This window comes from Clarias gariepinus, chromosome 18 (assembly GCF_024256425.1).
Source record: "Clarias gariepinus isolate MV-2021 ecotype Netherlands chromosome 18, CGAR_prim_01v2, whole genome shotgun sequence".
Taxonomy (NCBI): domain Eukaryota; kingdom Metazoa; phylum Chordata; class Actinopteri; order Siluriformes; family Clariidae; genus Clarias; species Clarias gariepinus.
This window is the reverse complement of record NC_071117.1, coordinates 11,261,538-11,286,294: the sequence shown is the minus strand read 5'-3', so window position 1 is coordinate 11,286,294 and position 24,757 is coordinate 11,261,538. Positions and strand designations below refer to the sequence as shown.

General features: G+C 39.1%; 1 protein-coding gene across 3 annotated transcripts in view; it reads left to right on the top strand.

Moving 5' to 3' along the window:
- Positions 1-24,757, top strand: part of epha6 (eph receptor A6) — a 167,727-nt gene that overhangs the window by 11,615 nt on the left and 131,355 nt on the right. For all 3 annotated transcript variants that reach the window (XM_053476874.1, XM_053476873.1, XM_053476875.1), the window contains exon 2: positions 10,110-10,174. In XM_053476874.1, the coding sequence (XP_053332849.1) occupies positions 10,110-10,174 (65 nt within the window). The remainder of the gene's footprint in view (positions 1-10,109; positions 10,175-24,757) is intronic.

Sequence of the window (24,757 nt, the reverse complement as noted above, 5' to 3'; positions counted from 1 at the left end):
GTATAGAAGACGAATGAAATAATGAATGATTTCGGATAAACTGGTGTTATGGATGTAACGTGTCAAAGTATATAAAGAAGATAGGCCCTCATTTTATTGTATGTATCCCTTCTTTTTCCTTTTTTCCCCCTTATATTTAGTTATTAGTTTTCATCATTTTGTCACATTGGCCCTTACTGTTAAATTTACAAGTAAATGTTTAGTTGATATAAGCAGATGTGGTATTTTTAGTGTTTTTTTTTATACGGTTCGGTAGGAACTCGATGAATAATGCCTGCTTTTTTTTCCCTCATGGTAATGTTGACCTTTGCATGGAAACGCCCCTTAACAAAGCAATCTATTTTGGGTGGCTGGCTGGACTTTATCGATCCCCCAAGGGAGAAGTTTGGGGAATTTTTATTTAAGAGACGGCTGCACATTGCTGCTGCGCTAGTTTTGTTTTTTTTAGACACATTTCCTTGCGTGACAATGCAACAATTTATATAGATTAAAACACACTTTTATACTTTTATGAAACCTTTAATCCTAATTTAAAGTTTTTTTTTTATTATTCTTTTAAAATAATGGAAGTCGAAAACACACACACCAGCACACGAAGGTGTCCCTAATTCCATGCTTATCACACAGATCCGAGAAGGAAAGGAACTTGCTATGTTCATGGGTAATGGGTGAATGTCAGTTTCGCAGTGCCACTGTAAAAAAGAGGATTCCTGTAAGAGAGGTGTGAACAGTGCGGCGTAATATCATAATGCCACGCTGAGTGCTGTGTAATTTTATATCCCCGAGCAGAATAATGGATCTAATGGAATCTGTTGGAGGTATCGGGGATATTATATGTATCAAAAAAAATTCTATTTATTGTAATTATTTTCTCCCATTTCAACCGGTGTTTGAACATCAACAGTGATTAGGTGTAAGTTACTGTAGGTACACAGTGGTGTACGAGGTTTATGTACTGTGTTTTAAAAATGAGTTAAAGGTGATGAGAACAAATAAGGAATAATAAGCTACACGGCATGAGATAAAACAAAACGTAGGCTAGCGTGCTGTATATACAGTATCAGCAGGAGTTGTCGATGATGATGATAATTCTCTGTTATTTATGGTGGCAAAGTTCTGCCCCTAAGGTTATTCATCTCATTCATGATCCTAATTCTAAAAGGATCGTCTATGCGTGAGGAACAATCATAATCGTTCTGTAGGATGACTGCGAATTAAAAGCAAATAGATGAAATCTGCTCGTCCACGTAGCTCGGATTATCGATTATCCCGCCCTTAGTGCGCTCTCGAGGGTCTGGTGTTGCTTTAAACCACTGATTGCTCGCTTCTGCGTATCGACATCTCTGCGCAGTCGAGTTCCCCCTACCCCTGAACACACACACACACTTAAACACACACGCACACACACCTTACCTCTCATATTCACTAAGTCGCTGATTAGCTGCAGTTATGAGAGGTGTGTGTGTGTGTGTGTGTGTGTGTGCTTTCTAAAAAAAAAAAAAAAATGCACCAGGATTTAAGTCTTGTACCGTACATCGTATTAGGGTATTATGGGATGTCACACCATTTCTGACCGAAGATCAATAGTGTAATCAGCGAAGCAATAAAAAAAGAACGATGATTGGAAAAGTAGGGTTTAATAAGCAGTTACATCCCAGAATGCACCTCTTACTGGCACCGAAGGAAAGTGAGAGCAGCGGCATGCTGCAGCGCTAGAGTTGCAGATAACATTTATCACGTGGCCTCTCCAGGAGCAACACACACACATAAAAAAAAAAAAAAAAAAAAGTATGACTAGCAGTATACCATTAGCATTAACCTCTCTGTGTGAACAGCACTCTATAATGCATTAGCGGTGGGGAAATGTATGCTCTTAAGGCAGACGCTTCTGTAGATTACTGTACAGCCCAATCCACCGGCTACAGGTTTAACCCAAACATAACGGCAACGATGGTGGTGTTTTTGATCCTGCTCATGGTAAATATAATGTCAACCGCCAGCACTCGACGTCATGTCCGCGGAAAGGTTTACGGCTAGTGGGGAGAAGCCCAGGAACAGGAACAACACGCTGAAGATATTCACTTTATCCACACACAAAATAACCAGCTATACAGTGAATAATCAGCTTAATGTATTATTAAACTGCTGTCTGTCAGAGGACGTGTCTGATTAAACGCAGTCTGGGGAGCGCCGCGTGCTGTTTTTCATTTAACATCTATCCTACCGTTTTTTACTCACTAACTGAGTGACGCCGAAACAATAAAGTCCAGAACATATCCGCTACGCTGAAACACAACTCAGTGTTACACAATTGCACGCATGTATACACACAACACGTACGGTACGCATGCATGTCTGAGTGTTCATCATTATTAAACTACTTAAAAGAACTTCCAAATCTTAGGACTTTGATTTTTTAACATGGATTTTCCAAGTTTCCAAACCTCTAACTCAGGATTTTTTATGACCGTGCCAACCCTCTTATAAACATTGCACATATTTCAAAGCAAATGTTTTTTTCAAGACAGTAATTGAGGGGATACCTTTGCTAATTTTAACATAATACCCCATACAGTACATGGTTTCACAGACACCCTTCTTCAGAGCGACTTACATTTGTATTTCATTACCCATGTGAGCAGCTGAGGGTTAAGGGCCTTGCTCAAGGGCACAACAGGGACAACTTGGCAGTCATGGGATTTGAATCTGAGACCTTTTAAACCACACTTCAATGCCGTAACCACTGAGCTATCCCAGACGCCTTGCACCTCCAGGGTTGAGGGTTCGATTCCCACCTCGGGGTTTGTGTGCATGGAGTTTACATGTTCTCCCCGTGCTTGGTGGGTTTCCTCCTGTACCCCGGTTTCCTCACACATTCCAAAGACATGCAGATTAGGCTAATTGGCGTTCCCAAATTGCCTGGCAATAGATTGGCACCCCATCCAGGGTTTACCCCGCCTCGTGCCCTAAGTCTCCTGGGATTTGCTTCAGTCCCCATGCGACCCTGTATACAAGATGAAGCAGTATAGATGATGAAACGACGACCCCAGGACATGTAATTACTGTATTATCGCAGTAACCTAACATGGATGAGAAATTGTTACATAGCCTTTTCCCACAGAGCTGTTCAGTTCTCAAATCCTATTCGTCAAGGGCTATGTTTGTGTCTTATCACATGCAAGTTCATGTCTAGTTCAGTCTGTAAGCCTTATATCTCTAACAGTAAACCTTTAGAGCAAATAACGAGTATTGATTAGTGATTAGCATCGTAATTTATTATCTGGAGGGAAGGTCGATGTAAGATCTAAGACGTTCGTAAAGTTTATTCGAACATAATGAGAATCTTAGATTCCTAATACTGGTAATGATAGACTAAATGAGTTTAACGTGAGTACAATTTTAACTCTGGGTATGAGGATTAAAAAAAAAAAACTCCACCTTGTCTTGTTAAAATAAATTAAATCACCCCTGGTCATAGATTTGTTTAATTTGGAAATTAAGTAAGCTAATGTTTAGTTTACATACCAGTTTACATCTGCCCAGATGTTAACGTCTATTACAGCAGTAAAATGTCATTAGGAGCGGGATTTATTTAAAACATGAGTCATGATGATCGGAGCACACTTCATTTGTGCAGAACGTCGAGTCATTATTTCTTCTTGGAAGTGCGCCATGTAAAGGTTATACAGTACAAGGAAGATGTTTCTATCAGTCTTGTGTGTGCAGTTCCATCAGTACCTGAAAAGCAGCGCAAGTTTGGCTGACTTGGCCCCCACAGGGAGGCAAAGGGATGGGAGTGGCATCGTAAAGTTGGAACCAACAGTACTAGTGATGTCACAGCCATATGCAAGGCTGCCCTCTAAGTAGGAAGTATTTATCGTCATCGTATTCACTCATCGTCTATACCGCTTAATCCTGCATACAGGGTCGCAGGGGGCCTGGAGTCTAGTCCAGGAATAGCAGGGCTCGAACCTGGATCCTCAGGTCCCCAAACCAGCATTCATCACAGGACACAAACACATACTCATTCACGCACTACAGGAAAATTGTCTTTGGTCTTTGGAAACCTACTAAGCACGAGTAGAACATGCAAACGGAGACAGGGATTGAACCTGGCAAGGAATCGAACCCCGACCCAGGAGGTGCGAGGCGACATTTTTAAATTTGTTTTCATCTTGTCATTGGTGTCTTTACCCTTGTTTTATTATAGGGGTGAGACGGCTGGGGTAAGAATTGGTAGGGGGACAAATTGAGAAAAAAATGGGTTCAACCTGATTCCAAATATAACCATTTAGACACCAAAGAAACTTGGTTTGTGTGTTGCATGTGTCAGATATCACAGTCATTCCACATTCACTATATTGGCAAAAATAAGCGGATTTATGAAAACTGAACCTCTCATTATGGACTCATGATAGATAGATAGATAGATAGATAGATAGAGTACTTTATTAATCGTAAAGGGAAACTGTGTAAATCGTAAATAATATTCGGTAGCCTTGTTTCAGCTTAAACCGCCTCCGCTCTTCTCGGATGTCTTCCCACTAGATTTTGCAGCATGGCTGCGGGGGTTTGAACTTCTTCAGGTCCAAGGGCAAGAACTGATGTCTGGAGGTGTGAAGCTGGTGTTCCAATTCATCCCGAAGGTGTTCAGTGTGGTTAGGGTCAGGGTACCATGCATCCCACATGCTCATAAGTCTTTACAGAGCTGGCTTTGTGCACACGGGCATTGTCACGCTAGAACAGGCTTGGGCCTGGAACACAGGATGAAAGCATACGTCAGCGCTACAGCATGGAAATACGTGGTGACATTTTAAAGCAGAGCCACATAGACTGTACGGGACAGGTGTGCACATGCTACTGTACGTACTATGCAAGACAATCAAGATCTTTTGTGTAAGATTTTAGTTTTAAATGTTTAGTTCCGAACACCATCATGCTTGGGTTCGAAGTAGATCCAGCGCAGAGCTCAGAACGACATGCTGTGTCGAAACCAGGCTTTGGATTCCACAGCATCAAACGTAAGGTTAAAGTGGGTTCTTGCGCCTCCCAGCAGGTTACAAGACTTCAGAAGGAACCTTTATTTAACTGAGACAGCAGGAGGATTTTCACACTTTCCACAAGTCTGTCTGCTCTCTCTTTCTTAGCTTGTGTCTTTTCTATCCCATGCCGCTTGGCCTACTTTAAGGACTCGGTATATCCAAAAACAGACACAAATGACAGCTGCCACTTCATATGACTCTCGCTTGATGTCTCAGTATTTGCGACCGAGGGCAACAAATCACTTGACCTTTCTGACAAGGGCATTTGTAACATTTGTGGTCGCCAGTTTAATAGGTACATACATGCACCATACACCGTTCCCTGAGGATGCAGAATGACTGAATACAATAGTATATGTTTTATGTACAGTGTGCATTAATACTAAATCACAGAACAGTTTTACTTCTCAGTTAGCTCTGTTCCTTTAGTAGCTACATCAGCACTGGTTTATAGTCATGTACTCATTTAAATCATTTTAAGTTGCTTCAATTAATAAAGAAAAATAAAAAATAAAACAAACACATGGACTTATACCCATATAAGTCCATGTGTTTGTTTTATTTTTTATTTTTCGCTACATGCGAAATGCGCTACATAAAGTGATGAAAAGTAAATATCAAATCTTCAGGATAGAAAACTTCACTTTTTCCAATTTCTCTAAAACTTGACAAGATGTTTTTTGTTTCCCTGTTTGATTTGTTGTAGGTATAGAACATAATGATAAAGGATGGACTAGTTTTTTAAGATTAAGATTATCCAGCAGGGTGAAAAGGTTGGGTCAGAGCACAAGGTCAGCCAGGATACAGTGTCCGTGGAGTAGATAGGGTTAAGGGCCTTGCTTAAGGGCCCAACTGTGGCAGCTTGGCAGTTCTGGGGCTTGAACCCTGCCCTTCCAGTCAGCAACCCGTAGCCTTAACCAATCGATCCACCACTGCACCATAGCTACTCTCTTAGGAACTGTTGTTTTGAAGACATTCTGCAATTTTCAATATAACGATAAACTGATATAAACGTGTTTTTAGTGTATATTAGAATTCTTGGCAAAGTTTTTATTAATTACTTTCTAAAACAGCAAACCACATCAAGTTTTAATACTCACTTGTTGTTGTTAGCCTTTCGATCGAGGGGTCGCCACAGCAGACCATCAAGCCACACAACAACTTGGCACAGGTTTTACACCAGATGCACTTCTTTCGATCGAGGGGTCCAAACACTCCCAATTTCATCCGTGTTTGGGCCAATCACTGCATGCAGTGGCCGGGTAGTACTGTATGGGGTGTGGCAACCCACTGATGGCAGGGCCCGAACCTGGATCCTCAGATCCCCAAACCAACAACCTAGCCACCTGAGCCGCCACTACCTCGATAAGTTTCATTACTTTCTTAATATTTCTGCATTATTCATTAAGTACATTAAGGTGAATAGGAAGGAAGGTATGTAGCCATGAGTGTGTGGAATATAAACCTGGCCTTGAGTTAATAAAAGGGCTGCTTTCGAAAGAATCATGCTTAGTTTAGCTGACTTTATTTTATTTTATTAGATTTAAGATCAAATAACATAGTCGAGTGGAAAAAACAAACTGCAAACTAAGGCTACTTAATGTGGCACTAAACGCATGTTCCATTGAGAGCTGTGTTTCGACTGAAGTTTAATCTGGTTCTGAGGAAGTTGCCCATAAATATTTCTTAATGAAGTCAATCTAAATCTATTTCCCAATCTAAGTGTAATCTCCCTTTCATCGTCGGACAGCACGAGAAAACTTCGATGTGGAAATTCGGGGATAATTATGTCCTGAGACTGAGTCATGGGGTCTAGACGGGGCGTAATCGCATTTCAGCCAGGCAGCCAAAGTGCCCAGCGCTCTAATTCACCTCTCTTTGTTTGGGTGTGTTGAGCCGCGCAGATCCATCACTTCCAGTCACGGCGATCCGGCATCGGCAGGCAGATTTGATTACGGCTTACAGTAGTGCTCAGACTGTCTGCAGATGTTTAGAGCATTTAGCCGGGCCATGCACTCAGCGCAGCTATTAGAGTAGCCTTCTGGCCCATTTATCGCACCAGCTCGTGTATTACAAACACACATATTGTTTGCATAACACCACAACACTCTGTGTACCATCATGGCTTTTTTCAGCAGCACACACTTTCAGCAAGCAGAGATTTGATACTGTATGTCCCAAAATACATCTCTCTTTACCTCCCTAAGCTGGTAAGATATTATAAGGTCTAAAAGACAGGAAGTAATATCACGCAGTACAACAACAAAAAAAAAGAAGTCTCTGAGTAGCCACTGGGGAGACGGCGACACACTTTATTGATAGCTACTGTAATTAAGTGTAGGCTTGGAGAAGAGGGAAATTGCACATTCATCATATCAAATTAGCCCGTATTGAGCTCAATGAGGGCGGCCTAATGGCTGTGTTTTCACCCCTGCTGTAATCAGTGAGAACAGCTACGCAAACTGTCACCTGCTGAAGGGTGGCATTTTGTACACAACACACTCGCTAAGTAGCTCGCTTTTTTTTTCTTTTCTTCTTCTTCTTTCAGAAAATAAGTGCGAAGGAAGTGTTTGGGATATGAATCGCTCATTAGCAAATGAAAGAGCGACAGGAATCGGATCTGCGTAAGTGTTGTTGTGTACGGCGATGAAGTCCCTATTGGAATGAAGTCGTGTGTAAATTAGCTGAAGCTACCGTACAGTACAGTACAAATCCGATTTCCTAACTCAGATGAATTTCTTCCTCCACTTCACACAATCACAATCTTCTCACGCCTACCCGTTTCCGAACTCTACTCCTCAAAAACGGGTTAAATTTGATAGGGATGCACCGAAATGAAAATTCTGGGCCGAAAACGAAACCGAAATTTTTGGATGCACTTGGCCGAAAACCGATACCGAAACCGAAAATGGCTTCATTAAAAAACATGTTTAAAATATTTTCTTTTTGTTTGTATTAAAAAAATGTTGCATATTGCAACTTTGCTGTCCTCATCGGAAACTTTGAAGTGCTTCCAAACCGCTGACATACTCCGTGTTTCATGCATAATGACAGCGCGAACGAGACAGGAGGATGGGAGAGGCGTGGCGACAATTTCGGCTTTTATTTTCGGCGCTTTCTTACGTTTCGGCCGAAACCGATAAAGCTATTTCGGCCGAAAATTTTCGGCGGCCGAAATTTCGGTGCATCCCTAAAATTTGATGTTAATAGTAGACGCAAAATGGACTGCAACATGGTTTCAGAGGGAGCATCATTGCCCCCAAGATCCAAACATCCCTCTTTAACTCTTTACCGAGCTTAAATTACTGTCTGTATGGAGTTGTGCATGTTACCTCCACTGGCTTACTATAAGGTTCACTGGTTTCTTCCCAAACACATGCTGTTAGGTAGACTGGCTACACAAATTTGCCTTCGGTGTGAAGATCTGTAAGCAAGCCAGTGTCCTGCCTCTAGGATAAAGTGTTAGTGAAGAGAAACGGAGGAATTTACTGCAATATGGGATATGTTCTGGTTTGGTAGAATGGACAAATTTTCAAACTTACAAAAGCTAGATAAGTGCATGCCAACAAGAGACAGAAGACATACTTGTAATTTGTGTTTTTATTAACCACTTAATATATTTATGTGTAGTTACGAGATGCAGGAGGGATTGCAGGTGCTGAGAGATTAGGGCATTACAACCCCATCCTCATCAGAATCTGTGCAATATATCGTAGTGAAGCAGAAGTAGACAAAAGAAGCAACGAAAAATATCAAACGAGTACTACAGTAACTCTGATGCCAGGTGTCTACTTGCTTTCATTTCTCGACTTTTCCAAGTGATTGGTCAGCCTCACATATAGCTGATCCTGAGCTACATGCAGTTGTGCAACAGAAAAGCAATCGTGAATTTGATCCCATTGCAGCCATCTGTAGCCAGGAAACCCAAGCAGATTGGCCGAGCTTTCAGTGGGAGGGATGCCATTATTTAAACCCTTGCAGCAACAATACAATATCATGTGTCTCGAAGGAAGCACGTAATGACCATATCTCATTCTCAATTCAAGTTAGGTTGTATTCTGTTCAGTAACTTAGAACTTTTTATTTTTGAGATTTGTTTGAGTGAGTGAAAGTCCTGGAACCTTCTGCAGTGGTGGATTTTTCTTTAAATACCCTATTTAGCTAATACCCCAGCACATTGTGCCACGTTCCCACTACATGCTCAAGAACTTGGGTGAATGCAATAAGAATGTGTAGCAACTTGGCAGGAATGTAGTAAAAATCAGGACAGACTCCCTTGACATGGCGCCACCATGATTTTCTTGGACATTTCCAAGATGTTTCTGTGGTCCAAGCACTGGAAGAACTTAATAAGTAAATAGTAAGGATGGTATTAACAAGCATTAACTAACACGTCTTTGAGACTTCATTGACTTAGTCCAAACATGTAGCTTTGTTGCTCTATCAATGGACGCTCTCCTCCGGCTTGTGCACTGACTTGATGGATACATCCAATGTTATAAAGGACCGCATCAAGTTCATGTTAGGTTATCAGAGTCTCTAAGTCTTGTTCAGAGAATTTAGTACTGAATACAGTGTATACCGGATCCAATTCCTCACATAACTTTGTGATGAAAAAGCACTGCGTGTGTTTTGGTATTTGTACCTATCAGCCGGACGCAGTGACGATGTAATAAGTGTGTGATAAGAGCATGGTTCGATCTTATCTGATTTAGAAAAACTCAGTTTGATCTCATTGGACATGTGCATGATGGGAAATTTGTGACAACATGATAGAAGCATTGAGACCTTAACAGGAATGTAGCTAGAAGGTATAATAGTATGAACGTACCTAATTATGGCTCATTTTTCCATTTTGACCCCACTCCCCCATGATGCATTCATTGACATTTTTAGGACACAGTGGGGACTTCACAGTGGGGGCTCTCCAGCATTGTCCATATACGGTTCTAGATTTAGTCCAGTTTAATATGTAACCCGTACTTCTGTCTTCTGTGCTTTCTTTCTTTGTCCAACCCACTGCTCTGTTTTTTTTTTTTTGTTTTGTTTTGTTTTTTTTGTCTGCAGTGGTTCTTCTGGACACCACAGCTGTATTGGGAGAACTTGGCTGGATGACCTACCCAGTTAATGGGGTAAGTACTGTAACAGGACCATTAAACTGCCACAAGGTATTGTGAAGCAGTTCTCAAAACACACATTTATTCCTAAATGTCGATATGAAGCATAAAGCAAACAGTAATTCGTCGTAAAACATTAGTTTAAGTTAAAACGTCAGGCATAATCTGCCTCTGGGGAAAACTGGCACTTTGACAGAGTGCCTGATTTCAGTAAATTTGATATTTAAACGTTGTGTAAAGTGGGATCTGGAGTGTGTTAATGCCTTGAATATTTTTCAGCTACAAGCAACAGATTACTTGCCTGCTAGGGAAACGGGATGCAGGATTTTAGGGTTAGTTTCATCGTCTCGTCTCATCATCTCTACTACTTTATCCTGTATACAGATAAGGGCACAAGGCAGGTTACACACACACAAGCACACACTAATTCACACACTATGGGCAATTTGGAAACGGCAATTATTCTTACCGGCATGTCTTTAGACTGTGGGAAGAAACCCAACAAGCATGGGAAGAACATGCAAACTCCATGCACACAGGTGGGGATCGATCCCAGACCCTGGAGGTGCGAGCTCACAGTGCTAACCACTAAGCCACCTTTAACCTTTTAAGCATTTGGGGTTAATATGGAGCTTAAAAATTTTCCATATTTTCTGCTAATCATTAAATGTACCTGAATTGAGGTCTAATAAGAATTCCTAAGGCACAAAATCAAACTCATGTTATATGTTGTAAGTCAATTCAGACAGAAGAGTATTTAGCAGAATCTGCCATTTATGCACGTTGTCAAAGCTTATTTCATGTTTCTGCATTAAGGTTTGAAGTAATCAGATCTCGTCAGAATGTGGTTACACAGGCAGCTTAGCCATGATTCAGGATGTGTGCAGAGAGCTTATTAAAGAGATATTAATACCTTAGATGATGTTCAGACAGTTTATATCCCTTTTTAGTCTGCCTGTCTTGACATAGAAATTAAGTTGTAACTCAATTGGCTGTTTCTTAGAATAAAAAGATGGCACTTAAACTCAGCTTGGGTTTGGTGGAACAAATCCACGGAAGCATGAAAAGTTAGGCTGTTGTGTTAGCGATTAAGTTACTTGCTAGGCATTGCACCTAAAAGTCCATTGCATTTTTTCACTGATATTGATGTTTCGAACTTGTGAACCCCAGATGTTGGGATGTTTGCACTTTACTGCTTTGCCTCTCGGTTCCCATGTTTTTAATATGACATATTTATTTAACAAGTTAACACAAGCGTTAGAGCTCCTCAAATCGTGTTTTTACATCTTTATGTACCTCTGCTTCACTCCACCTCCAAATATGCCATTTCAGTGTCCATGTAAATGAGCTACTCATAAGCCCCGCCCCCTGCATAAAACAATTAAGGTGAGCAACAAGCCATAGCGGGAGATCTTCTTATAATGAGGTCATAATGGCGGAGTGGGGCGGGGGGGGGGGGGGTTTGGGGGGACTAACTGGCTTTTAAAGCCCTGGCCAAAACACAAATGGAACAAGTACAAAAAGCAATAAGTGTTTTTTTTTTTTTTTCCCTTTGGAAAGAACAGAAACTGAAAACCCATCTAAATGTCTAGACATGACTCGAAAGTGTATTTTGCCTAATAGGTGCACTGCAATAGAAAATTCTATTCTATATCACACCTGAAGTGGGATATCTTTATTTATATATTTAATTTATTGTAAATAGGCAAATAACTGATTGGCTTTGTACATGTACTTTATACAATGATGTACAATTCGGAATCTAATCTAATCTAATCTAATCTAATCTAATCTAATCTATAAAATGCGGGAGCGACTTTTCATTGCTGCAAGTGATAACAGGGACTTCTAGTACATCTTACACTTTCTCTAACATGAAGTTCAGCTATTATAAACAAATAAAGGTACTCTTTAATTAATAAATAGTCATAATTGACGAATCGCCCTGGTAAAAAATGCCCCAGGACATGCTGTCATTGACAAATGATTAACCTTCGAATAGGTGCCACTTACTCGTGCAGCATCGGGGTAATTAAACATATCACAGATCAACATGTTCTGTAAAATGGGTAATGATTCAGGTTTAATAGAGCCAGTTGGCCGGGCGTTTTGTACAGGACCAGATGTAATAGACGGCTGTAAAAACTTTAAAAGTGACCCGCTTCTCGCGCTTAAACGTGACTCAAATGGTGATGCAAGGCTGAGGCAGTTTTGTACGAGAGCTTGTGTAAAATGACCTACTATGCACTAGCGGGTGATTTCCCAGCGGTCCTGCGGTGCACGTCTCCAGATTGGTTCAGCTCTTCTTCGGGAAACCACAGTGTGAAGGGAGGACTGATTTCCTCGGTAACACCACATGAGTTTTCATTTGTGGTGCAATAACAAGCCAACCCACATCTCTCCGATCAAATCAATAATTCATGCTCTAATATCCTGGATGTAATGTTACCTGTTCTCACTAGGTAGTCTCTCACTCACTCTCTCTCTCTCTCTTTCTCCCTCGCTCTCTCGCTCTCTCCTTTGCTCTCTGTGCCAGGGTACAAGGTATGGCATGTTAATCAAGGCCTCCCCTGTTTTCTTTTTTATGAGCCAGCTGGAGCACCCACCTTTCCTAGCATCGGGACGCTCCTCCTGCTATTTAATTTGTTTTCTAGTAAAAGAGGACAAGAGTATATTTACACTCTTTTTTTTGTTTGCACTGACACAGACACGTCCTTCGGGTATACTTCGTTTTCTCTCTCTTTGTAAAACACTCTCTCTCTCTCTCTCTTTCTCGCCGTCTCTCTTTATGCGGCGGCAGGTTTGTTTGTGCTGTTTTGTTGACTATTCTCCTGGCTCCCCTCTTTGACGTGTCCCTCAGAGCCGCTACGTAATTACTAAATGTGTCACAGAGTCGCTGTGATTCCTCACACGTCGAAACCGGCAACGCGGATTTCCATTCCCTGTGTGTTTGATGCAGAGGCGAACATCCCCGAGCTGCACGTGAGCTCAGAAGACTGTATGTTGCATATTTAATGATGATCCTGAAGAGCTACAAACTGGAGGAGGCAGGAATCTTACCAAAGTGTACTGTATAGAAAATGCGGTAACCCGAACTGTGTTCAACACACAGTTCAATTCTAAACTGTAGCAGGTGGACAAAATCTGACGGCATTTGCGTCACAGGTTTAATTCAGTTAGCTTGTTCTATGTTCAATATGATGAACAAGTCTGAGACAGAATGAATATTTTACACAGAAAAACAAATAACTATCGACCTGGTGAAATTAAAATGGGAGGTGCTTTTGGGATTTATGGAAGGAGTCTCCAGTGTCAGTCCTTTACAATAACTCCTAGTGAATTATCTGACAAATGACAATCTGCATTTTTTGTCAAATTAAAGAAAGAAAGAGTTTTTAGTGTAATGTAAGTAACAACAGGATGAAAAAAACTATAAGTTTAATAAAATACATGCTGACATTTAATAAAAGACATGCTGTTATCATAAAATAACCAGCTTCTGGGGTAACCATAATGTGATGTTCTCGCAGGCCTTTCCACACCACTAGGGGGCGTTCCCACATTTAAAGCTACAGAACGCCAAATCGTCCTGCATTGAATTTCTTGATAGTTCTTGGTTTAACTCTCGATTTAATTACCGAGTACTTATGACACCTTAAGTGAAATTGAATGTTTTAATGTTTTAATATGAAAAAATATGATTATAGTGTTGGAAATTGGTAATATTTTGGGTGGCTGAAACAGATTACCTGCATTTATTATTTCGTAATACGAAATTCTGCTTTAAAAATTAATTAAATTCATATTCCGAGGTACCGCTGTTTTTTTATCAGACTACAATTTTTTTTCAAAACTCCAATTTTTGGTCATGGATTTTATAAAACTTCGCATTTGCATTTTCTGTCAGTTTACCTATTAACGACGACTGGGATCCCCCTGTTGTGGATACTTTCTAACAAACATCCTTTTTATTAACATTTAAATCCACATGGTGCACTTAATGTTATGTATTACTGCATAGCTAGTGAAAAATAAACACTTAGTGTTTTAGGTTCAGGGCTGAACCTCAGATTGCTTCATCCTCCTTATTGAAGTGGTTCTACCACCCTTTGTAGTGTACAAAGCTCCTAACAGAACGAATACAATGTTCGAATAATTAAAAGGTGCAATTGTTGAAATTGTAGGAATTTGACATATTTATGGACTCTACAATCCAGTAAAATTAATTTGTATGAAGTTCTGAATAGGAAGTCACTTCAATCCACTTACTACTTACAATTAGATTTACTCATCGCCATGATGGTTCAGTTGACGATCACGTTTTTCAAACCTGTACTGTTTACTGTAATATTTTTTTGGCAGCGATTTGTCCACATCATACACCCTCTGACAAACTTCCTTATGAGATTCCAAGATTTGGGTCAAAGGTTCAGTATCGGATGTAGGAATGTGGTCTTTTTTTTTTCTTAATTAATCACCGATGCACTATATTGTATGTTATGGCTGTGCTGCTTAGGACAAGTGTATAAGAATGTGAATGTCTACGTCTTCAGTGTGTACTTACTATATGCTCATATATAGTTTCCAGTTCTCATGATGAAATCTATACAGACCTGTCAGGATGTGTGAAACATACCGTGTGAGGCAGGAGCATGCTTTATTTTGGGCAAAGCAAAAATCATACTGTAGCTGTAGAGTCTGCAGAAGGGGTCATAACACCAGCAGACGAAGCAATCATAGTAATAGCCGTAATTGTCCACAGTAAGACAAGTGAGATTTAAAACAAGGAAATATTTAACAGTACACAGGAAAGCCTGGACTTAAAGGAAAATGTGACTTTGCGAAGAGATAGTGACACAACGGGGTGTACATACGGTAGATAAATGAATTAGAAATTAACAATTGAAATTTGTTTTAAATAACAGTGTGAATATATATATATATATATATATATATATATATATATATATGTATATATATATATATATATAAACAGGTCGGTGGTTTAAGCCCCAGCTCCACCAAGTTGCCGCTGTTGTACCCTTGAGCAAGGCTTTTAACCCTGGCACTGTATAATAATTGACCCTGTGCTCTGACCCCAAAAAGCTGGGGTATGTGAGGAATACAGAATTTCACTGTGCAATAATGTATATGTGACAAATAAAGGCTTAAAAGAAGTCAAAGAAAAAGGGAGGTCAGGGGTAGCTCAGGGGTTAAGGCTTTGTTACTATGGTTCAGAAGGTCCCAGGTTCAAATTCCATAACCACCTGGTTGCCACTGTTGGGCTCTTAAGCAATTGCTCAGATGTATAATGTTGATTTGCTCTTGTAAGTGAGATGTTGTGTTACAATAAAAAATATGAGTGAGGTGGGTAAGAAAAGTCAGAGGAAGCTCAGTGATGTAATCATTGATCAGTATGTCCCAGGTTCTAAACCCCATAGCCACCAGGTTGATTGGGCCCTAATGCTTCAATTGCTCGGATGCAAATTAGTCTGGAGAAGGGCTTCAGCCAAATGCTGTAAATGTAAATGGCTTAACTAAACATGACCAATCTTAATTAAAACTGTAGTTAAATCCTAAAATAAAGTTAAACAAATTAATTGAGATAATTGATCATTAAAGCTAGTCTGTATTCACAACGCACACCGAACATAAACATGTACTGTTACTGCCCTAGGTAACACCATTGTGACTAAGTAGTTAACATTATTATTCCTTTGATTTGTATATTCTGCATTATGTCAGTATAGGGATACACTGCATTAGTGTTCATTTTACCTGTCAAAAAGTTTAACCCAGTCTCTCCTAAAGATCACTAAAATAGCAAATTGCAAAGCAACCCTTGAAAGATTTATTCTGGACCGAATCCAGTGAGGGTGTTAAACATTTTGCGAGCAGAAAACACACAGTAAGAGAAACTGTGTGTCCACAGCAAACACGATTGCAAAAGGAACTATAGGCCTGGGATCATTTAAATCTCAATTCGCCTTTGTAAATAAAGCGACATGAGTAAGATGTTGAGCGAGGTGGGTAAAAAAGAAAAAAGAAATGCCTGTAATAGTAATAGTGATATATAGTTGGAGAGACTTGGGTCGGTTTTGGAAGGAGTTTTTATACATGCGTCATTCGTGTTAGATAACATCATACTTCATCATCAATGTCAGAGAAAAGGTAGATGCCAAGGGCGTAAACTTTATCCGTTTCATTCCGGAAATATGTACAGTGCTACCTTAGCATACGAACAAACCGCCTTGTGAATTTTTTCTTAGGATCTAAAATTTAGCAAGACGTTTTCCTCCGCATGTGAAGCTTTTTCATCCTACAAGCGACCAAGCCAGTTGAGCGGACATCTAGTTGCATGTAAGCCACTTGTTTGCGTCAGTGAGAACCCAAGCAAAGCGAGTTAACTTATTTTGTTTAGTTTTTTTGCGTTTTGTGCAAGATTTAGTGAAGACACTACACTGAAAAAAATAACTTGTAAGATTTACTTAATAAAATCCTCGTAACAATTTGCACACATAAATTTTAAGTAAATTTTATTGCTCCAATATTAAGTAAAACTCACCCGTAATTGTCAGGTAAAATCTACTTAACAATTAAATTAACAATTAAATTAACAATTAAAAAAATTAAGTAAAAGTTACATAATTATATTTAATGCACAAGTTAGATTTATTTAAAATAATCTAGTAAAGTTAATTTATTGTTGTATCAGCAGGAACCTTGATTTTATGAAATTATTAAGTAAATCTTACTATCATTTTGTTTTATGAGATTTTCCCTTACTTGGGTTTATTAATTTATATTACTCCCTATAATAATGTACACATTGCTAATTTATGTTTTGCAAAGAAACTTAAGTAATTGTTTCATCTATATCTTTCATAAATCACACAACTAAAATATAATTAAACAGTTTATTCACCAACATTACCAAATATTTTTGACATTCACAGTCTAGATACAGGTTGTCTTTTTAATAAATGTGCATTCAGATAAATTTTGCATCCATAGGAACATCTGCACAGCACCAGGGCCTGAAATACTTGTTTTAAACAAAATTGTGTAAAATAATAATAATAAATTAATTAATTAATAAAATACAGCATTCATTTAGAAATAAAATACAGCAGAAAATACATTAAACAAACTGTAGAATAAACTTTAAAACTTAATAGCCCTCTGTAGCAGTGAAGTTGCAACATCCAAATCAGCACTCTGGACTAGTGCACTTAAAAGTATGCCATTGAAACTTAACGCATTAAAACATTTTAAGCTGAACATGTAAACACTAAACATGTTCAGACAAGTAGTCAAGCCATATCAAATGTTTTAAGATGATAACTATCTTTAAAGCTTGCACTTTTGGTGATAGCTTAATCCCACCAAGTTCTAAAAGAACTTTCTGAAATAGCTCAAATGTGTAGCGCAGTGCTCGGGGGTCTGCAAGGTTTATGGCATAAATTATTCCCATAAGCAGTGCACATGCATTTGCAGTATTGCCACATTCTTGCAAAATTTCCTTTCCTTCAAATATTATGGATACATCGACCGGTTCCTCCCCTTCAACAGCACGGACAACAAGGATTTTAAGAATGTGCAAACTGGCATCACTTCGTCTGTCCTCCTGCATAAAATTTACAAGTAAATTAAAAAAAAAAATTATTTTAAGAAACAAAAAAATCTGAATTGCTTCAATCACCTGTGATGACTTCATTATCACAGAGAAAAAATAATAATAAAAATGATTGATTATAAAAAATGACCATCACTTCATATACTTCAGATTGTTAAACTTGGGTTAAATTGCTTTAGCAATAATCATGCATCAGTAAAACATTCTAAAACATGGCATAAGATGGCTACACTCTATAGATTACTCTGCACCTTTACAGTGTCAGGAAATCCTATGATGAATGCTGAGTTTGTATTTAAAGGGTTAGTACAAACATGAAAATTCTTCAAATCATTACTCAGATTTATGTATTCATTTGCATTTGGTATATGCTTCTGTCCAATGCAACAAACACTATATTCAAGGTACAAGTTTTTATTTATAACTTGTAATTTACAATTACTTGCTTTTCCTGGGAATCAAACCCATGACCTTGGTAGCACCATGCTCTACTGTTTGAGCTAGATAAACTGTTGGTCATCACTAAGCAGGAAATGTCCACCCCTTCATCTAACTTTATCTTATAGTAAATTTAACATTTTAAATTGTATAATTAATAAGAAAACAATGCTTTACCAGGCAATCATCAGAGATCCTCTTCAGATTTACGTCTCAGCTCTACGCTTTGTTTCTGTGAAAATATTTACGTTGTATCATTACATAATCTTTTATTAGTACAACTACATTTAGCCATTTCTTCATCTTTTGTAAGTTTGCCTTTATCCAAAGAAAATTACAAAAGAGAAAGGCATCAAGCATGCCAAGCAGTGCTACTAACACAAAGTTTCTGACATTGTTAGAAAAATACAAGATAGAATAGTGAGGGATTAAGGAAAAAGTGAGAAGCAAGAATCATGTGTGGAAAGATTAAGCATGCAAGGTCACAGGATGACTCTACTTCTTTTTCTTGTCTGCAATGTGATTTGGACAAATTAGAGCTGCTGTCAATACTGTATGAACATATGTACAGGTTCTTTACAGTTGAAATTTAACTTGTAACTTATTAATAAAATTCGAATTCAAAAAAAAAAAAAACGTTTATTGCTAGTGCTCTTTTACCATTTAATGCTTTAACACACCTGACTCAGTTTGTTCAGAAAGGTCATCTCACTGGCGAGCCTTTCTCTGAACACGCCGTTTTCACGAGGGGTGGGGGTAAGAAACACGCATCTCGTTCTATTAAACCACGCGCTCGGTTCGTTATTATTTTATTTATTTATTTTTTTATTTTTACCACAGGACCCCTGGGGGGCTCCGTAGGTTCAGGTTTTTACACGAAAAACGGTGTTTTGTGAATCTCCACACTATTAAAAACTGAAATATTGCTAATTGTACGTCCTGAGATTGAGATGAACATTAATTGGGGGTCATGAAAGTGAGAATTACATCCAAAACAGAAAGGTAAACTTACCTCGAACACGCCAAGCTCCAGCCACGCCGTGTAGTACCTCCGTGATGATCCCCAACCGACTGATCCACAGCGCGGGTACAGCGTCTCCAAACACGCATGCGCGGTTTAATTTGAAATTTAAACTAAACTTAAAAAGTAAAATTTACTTAATATTATTAGGTTTATGTGCAGTGACTATAAAACATGTAAATGTTACAAGTAAATACATAATAATATTTAACTCTTTCCACTTAGTTAATTTATTACACGAATTAAATGTGTAGGTATTTAAACTTTTACTTAGAAAATTCTAGTTCTCCTTGAAATGTATTTTTACAATGTAAAAATTATGATGGTTAATTTAATAAATTTTACCACACCAAAAAATCATTTTTTTCAGTGTACAGTAAGAATGTTAGCAAGGACGGTAGCAAGAAGAAAACGAAAGCCACTCTTTATTTCGTTTAAACAAGCCGGTGCCAAGAGAAACCATAAATTAAGATTAAGTGAAACTTAATATCTATAAATTTCATATTTTACTTTATTTGCATGTCTTTTCTTAATGTTTTAATTGTTTTAATATAAGCAAAAATATGATGATAGTGTTGGAAATTGGTAACAACGGTAATATTTTTGGATGGCTGGAACACATTATTTGCATTTACATTATTTCGTATGGGACAATACGTTTTGCAGTACAAAATTCCGCCTTAAGAACTGGCCTCTGGAATGGATTACATTTGTATATTGAGGTCCCGCTGTATCCTAAAGCTGCATTTGGTTTAGAACATCAAGTGGATGAAACCAAAAAACCGAACGTAGTATTTATGTGTGTTTTTTTTTTTTTTTTTTTTTTTTAATGAACTCCTTTACTTTGCCCATTGAAACATTGCAGATTAGTATACCATTAGTTTCTTTACTATTTCAGGACCCTATCTAGTGCTTAGTGCCTCCCAGTACCAACTGAAAAGAAAAGAAATGTGCAATACAGCCCATTTTACAAAATGGTAACATTTTTTCTGTATAACACAGATTTCTGAATTCCCCACTAGCTTCAATTGAGTAAAAAACAACAACAACAAAAAAAAAACAATAAGCCTTGTGCTTTAAAATGCATACATATTGCAGAGACTAAACGCATGGTAATGCAAGCTGAGTGCTAATGACTTAACACTACTGTTGTAATGTATTAATTAACATCCTTTCAGTAACAGGGCTCTTTATGGTGGTGTAATTATGTTTGTAAATAATGTTCATTATTTCGAAAAGCATTAGGATTTCATGTGCTGTGAGCATTCCCTGTTATTGTACTGTACATAATCTGTTCCAGGCCATTTTTAGCTCTAACCCGGGCTAATAACGCCACACCACGCGGGGTCTCCTTAGAAGCGATTATTCAAGTAGTCCTTTAGAAAACCTTCAGATGAGTCGAATCCGATGATACGAACGCCTGCACATCCTTTATCTTCTTCCGAGTAGAGCGGTATGAGTCCAGCGATCTTTCCCGGTGAGGTCAACTCATCCGAAAGCAGTAGAATTTGCAAAATCAGAAGGGGAACATTAGCAGCGCACCCAAGAGCTGTCTCCATCAAAGTGTGATTAATGATCTCTCGCTCTCCACTGGCTGCTTGAAAGGTTGACCTTTTTTCAAAAGAAAGTCCTGTCCATCACTTTCTTTGTATCTTTTTCTCTCTTACCGTCGTGTACTGTAGATATTCGAATGGTTTATATACACGCTTTTTGCAAGAGAAGTCACGTATAGACAAGACACAAGTGCCACTTATAGCTGAGAATCTGAATGTTTTTTAAAAGCAGTTTAAGGTAAAGGGGTTCAAGACATTGATGAGCATGTAGGTAATGTAACTTTGCTCTAGTGGACCCATATTTTCTCAAAGAGGGCCCCTTTGTTTCATCTTAAAGCAGTAAATCACTTCCTTTTTTGTCAGCGGCGTCTCCAGCGAGCTCCTTTTTTGTGCCTTCACCGCTTCGTGTTACGCCATTCTAAAGAAGCACTTCACAGACTGGAGATGTAATTCCCTCACGCTCTCTGTCAGTCTTTTAGAGGGTGTAGTTTCGGGGCCAGAATGAGATACAGTTATTCAATATGGGTGAGAATGGCAGGCACAAGGTCCAGCGCTCCGGAGCCCTTCGGCCTCTGCGGCGGTCTCATTTGAGCGAGATGGGATTCGCTTGTAATGCCGGCTGAATTTTCACTCAAGTAATGTCGACTGTGCTTTTTTATTGATTTTTATCAGGCAGTGTTCTGTCTAATTCACATGGACAAGCAATCGCCCCATTGGTTCAAAGCAAGTTTGCATTTAGAACTTGGAAAAAGCCAGCATTGTAAAAATTCCTTTTGAACCTACAGTACATGAATAGTAAGAAATTAAAATAGTAGGGAGAAGGAGCTTTATCGAAACCCTTGTTTGTAACCCTGTTGTCAAATATTTGTCGTCAACCATCCGATCTACAGTATGCACAACTTGGCATAGGTTTTATGCCGGATGCTCATCCTGATGACGCTACCTTCCATTTTATTACACACACTGCATCCAGTGATTGGGGTTTGGGCAATTTAGTGGGAATCAAACCTGGAAGTCTGGAATCCTGGTCAGATTAAATGGCCTGAAAAAAAAAGTTAAGACATTAAGCACATTAAAGACGTATAGGATCTAGGACTAGGTACCGGAACCCTGTGCCAATATGGCACCTGTCTTTATATAACCGGTACGTACTAGAACCGAATCAGAATGCAGATTTCGATGCCTCACTTCGGTGTTACTTGAATGCCTGTAATATTTGTCCTCTGGTTCTCTGAATCAGACGTATAAAGCATCATCACCCTCACCGAACTTGAAAAATTATTTCCAGACTGAGACAATGCACATGAACGCAAGCTCTAATAATATAAATCCAACTTATTTTTATAGTAATGTGAGTAACAAGGTCCCAGGCATTGGTTAGACATCGGTAACATTTTAAAAGTATTGATTTGGCACCGGTATCGTATACCCAATCCCAATGGGATCCCAAGTAGTGCAGCACGAAATTGTTCAAAAGCATAGCATTCACATGCTTCTTTCAAGCCGCGTAATGCCAACGCCTGCATATTCCCAAACTGCACATTCCTGGTTGGTTTCTGTCACACTGTGATATGGAGAGTCAGCTAGTAAGTGAGAATTGACGTAATCAACCAAATTGATGAGGATAAAAAAAACCACCACACACTTAATTGATTAGATCCTGTGTCAATCTGCTTGTTTTATTTTTACCACGAACATAACTGCTTGCTTTTCATTTAACGTTTAACTTCACTCGGGTTTAACTAATTACATTACTTTGATATACAGCACATAAGAGGAGGAACTAAATGATCAATAAAAAGTCCCTCTTTTAAACCGAACTGAGTCATGGCACTCCCGACATTTACACACTCAAAGGACAGTTATAAAAGTGACTGATGATCCCTGGAAGGAGCCGGATTGATTTTGTAATGTGGTGTATTTTAGGCTGAATTGGACGGCACACCAATGGTGAAGGAAAGACCTGTCTCTAGAATCCCATCTCTGAGTGTCAGATTGCTAATCATCCCTCGTTCCCGGGCAGCAGGACGCACCATCAAAGGCAATTTGTGTCGATGTGATTATCCGAAGTCGCCGTCTGTGTGTAGGGCTGTTTCGTATAGCGCGTATTTAAGGAAGCAGAGACGTAATCCGTAGACAGAGTGATGTCGACAATGTGAGCGAACGCACCAGGGCTCTTTAACAGAGCCGAAAATACAATTTTCTACCCTTTTAAGCCGGGCTTTGTTTTTTATATCGTGCTGAGGGGAAGCACTAAGCAACATCAAATTACTACAATCTACCTTATAGCTCTCACACACACGCGTACAATATTTGTACGTCTTTTAGGTCTTTCATCACACTCTAATCTTCACCCTAATGCCGTGTCTTGTATCCGTTTTGAGAGGGAACAGACCAATATTGTTTTCTAAACTTCTCATAGTGGAGCTAAGCACCTAGTCTGAGCTCAATATATCACCATCAGCTCGTGCAGCACAGCATGTGACAAATCGGTGCTGCTTCTCATTTGCATGCCCAATCGCCCTTGAATCTTTTCGCATCCGCTTTCTTTCCCCCTTATCACCGAACCCAGAGCATTTTTTACATTTATTTATTTATCTATCTTTTTGCCTATGCTGTATACAGAAATTTAGAATTCTTTTGTTCACTACAAATGTATTAAATATTACAGATGGAAATCAACCGATATGATTTTAATTTGTCACATATGCATTACAGCAAAGTGAAATTCTTTCTTCGCATATCCCAGCGTACAGTAACTAGCGTATCGTCAGAGCGCAGGGTCAGCCATGATACAGCGTCTCTGGAGCAGGTAGGGTTAAGGGCCTTGCTTAGAGGCTTAGCAATGGCAACCTGGTAGAGCTGGGGATCGAATCGCCGACCTTCTGGTCAGTAACCCACTGCCCCATATACATTTCATGGTGAGACATAGGTGCTGATCTGATTTGTATTGTGATTCTATAAGTATCAAAATGTTTTAAATATTCTGAATCGATATTGGTGGCAGGGTGGCCTAATGGTTAGCACGGTCCAGGGTTCGATTCCTGCATTGGGTCTTTGTAAATGAAGTTTGCATGGTTTACCTGCTCTTGGTGGGTTTCCTCCGGTTACTCCAACCTCCCCTACATTCCAGTCATCCAGTCTACTGTAGGTTAATTGGTGTTTACAAAATTGCCCGAAGTCTGTGTGTGCCCTGCGATGGATTGGCTCCTCATCCAGGGTGTACTTGGCGTCATTAAGCCCCCTCGGTCCATACACCCCCCCCCCCTCCACCCCCCAACCCCTCAATTTTAAGTATTTGGTATACATGCTGAGTGTGTTTCCCATGACTTGATGGTTGTCAACATCTGTAAAAGTAGCCGGTTTTAAAACTAGACTGCAGCCGGCCACATCTAATCTCATTTTATCTACAGTATTCACTAACATCGGCTATGGCAAACAAAATGTACAATGTGTAAATGCAGACTATGTATCTATGATGTACTGAACTATTTTTTATGTAAGATATATTGCAAAGATGTTTAAAGAGCAAAGATAAATTAAGTGGTTGAAGTTTGTACAAGGCTATGGTAAAAAGATGTGTAGTCGGTACTGCAAATGAGAAATGCACGCGGACCACTGTGAAGCCTTTTCCCATGAAATGAAAAATAAAGAAACATGCATGTCTGTTGACCGAGATAGCAGACAAGGTTATTTCAGAGAGTGAAACATCCCTTATATTTGATCTCGATTTGGGCTGATATTTTTACAGACACAACCTTGACATGGCTGAGGTGGCTTATTTACTCTTTTTTTAATTTTTTCTCACCCAAGTGTCCAAAATGTCTTTGGAGAAATTAAAAGTAAATAGACCAAGCAGACAAAAGAAAAGAAGACAGAACCGTACATTTAAAATCTTTGGTATTGGTACAAAACGTGGCATGAACCCATGTGTGTATAACAGATTGCCT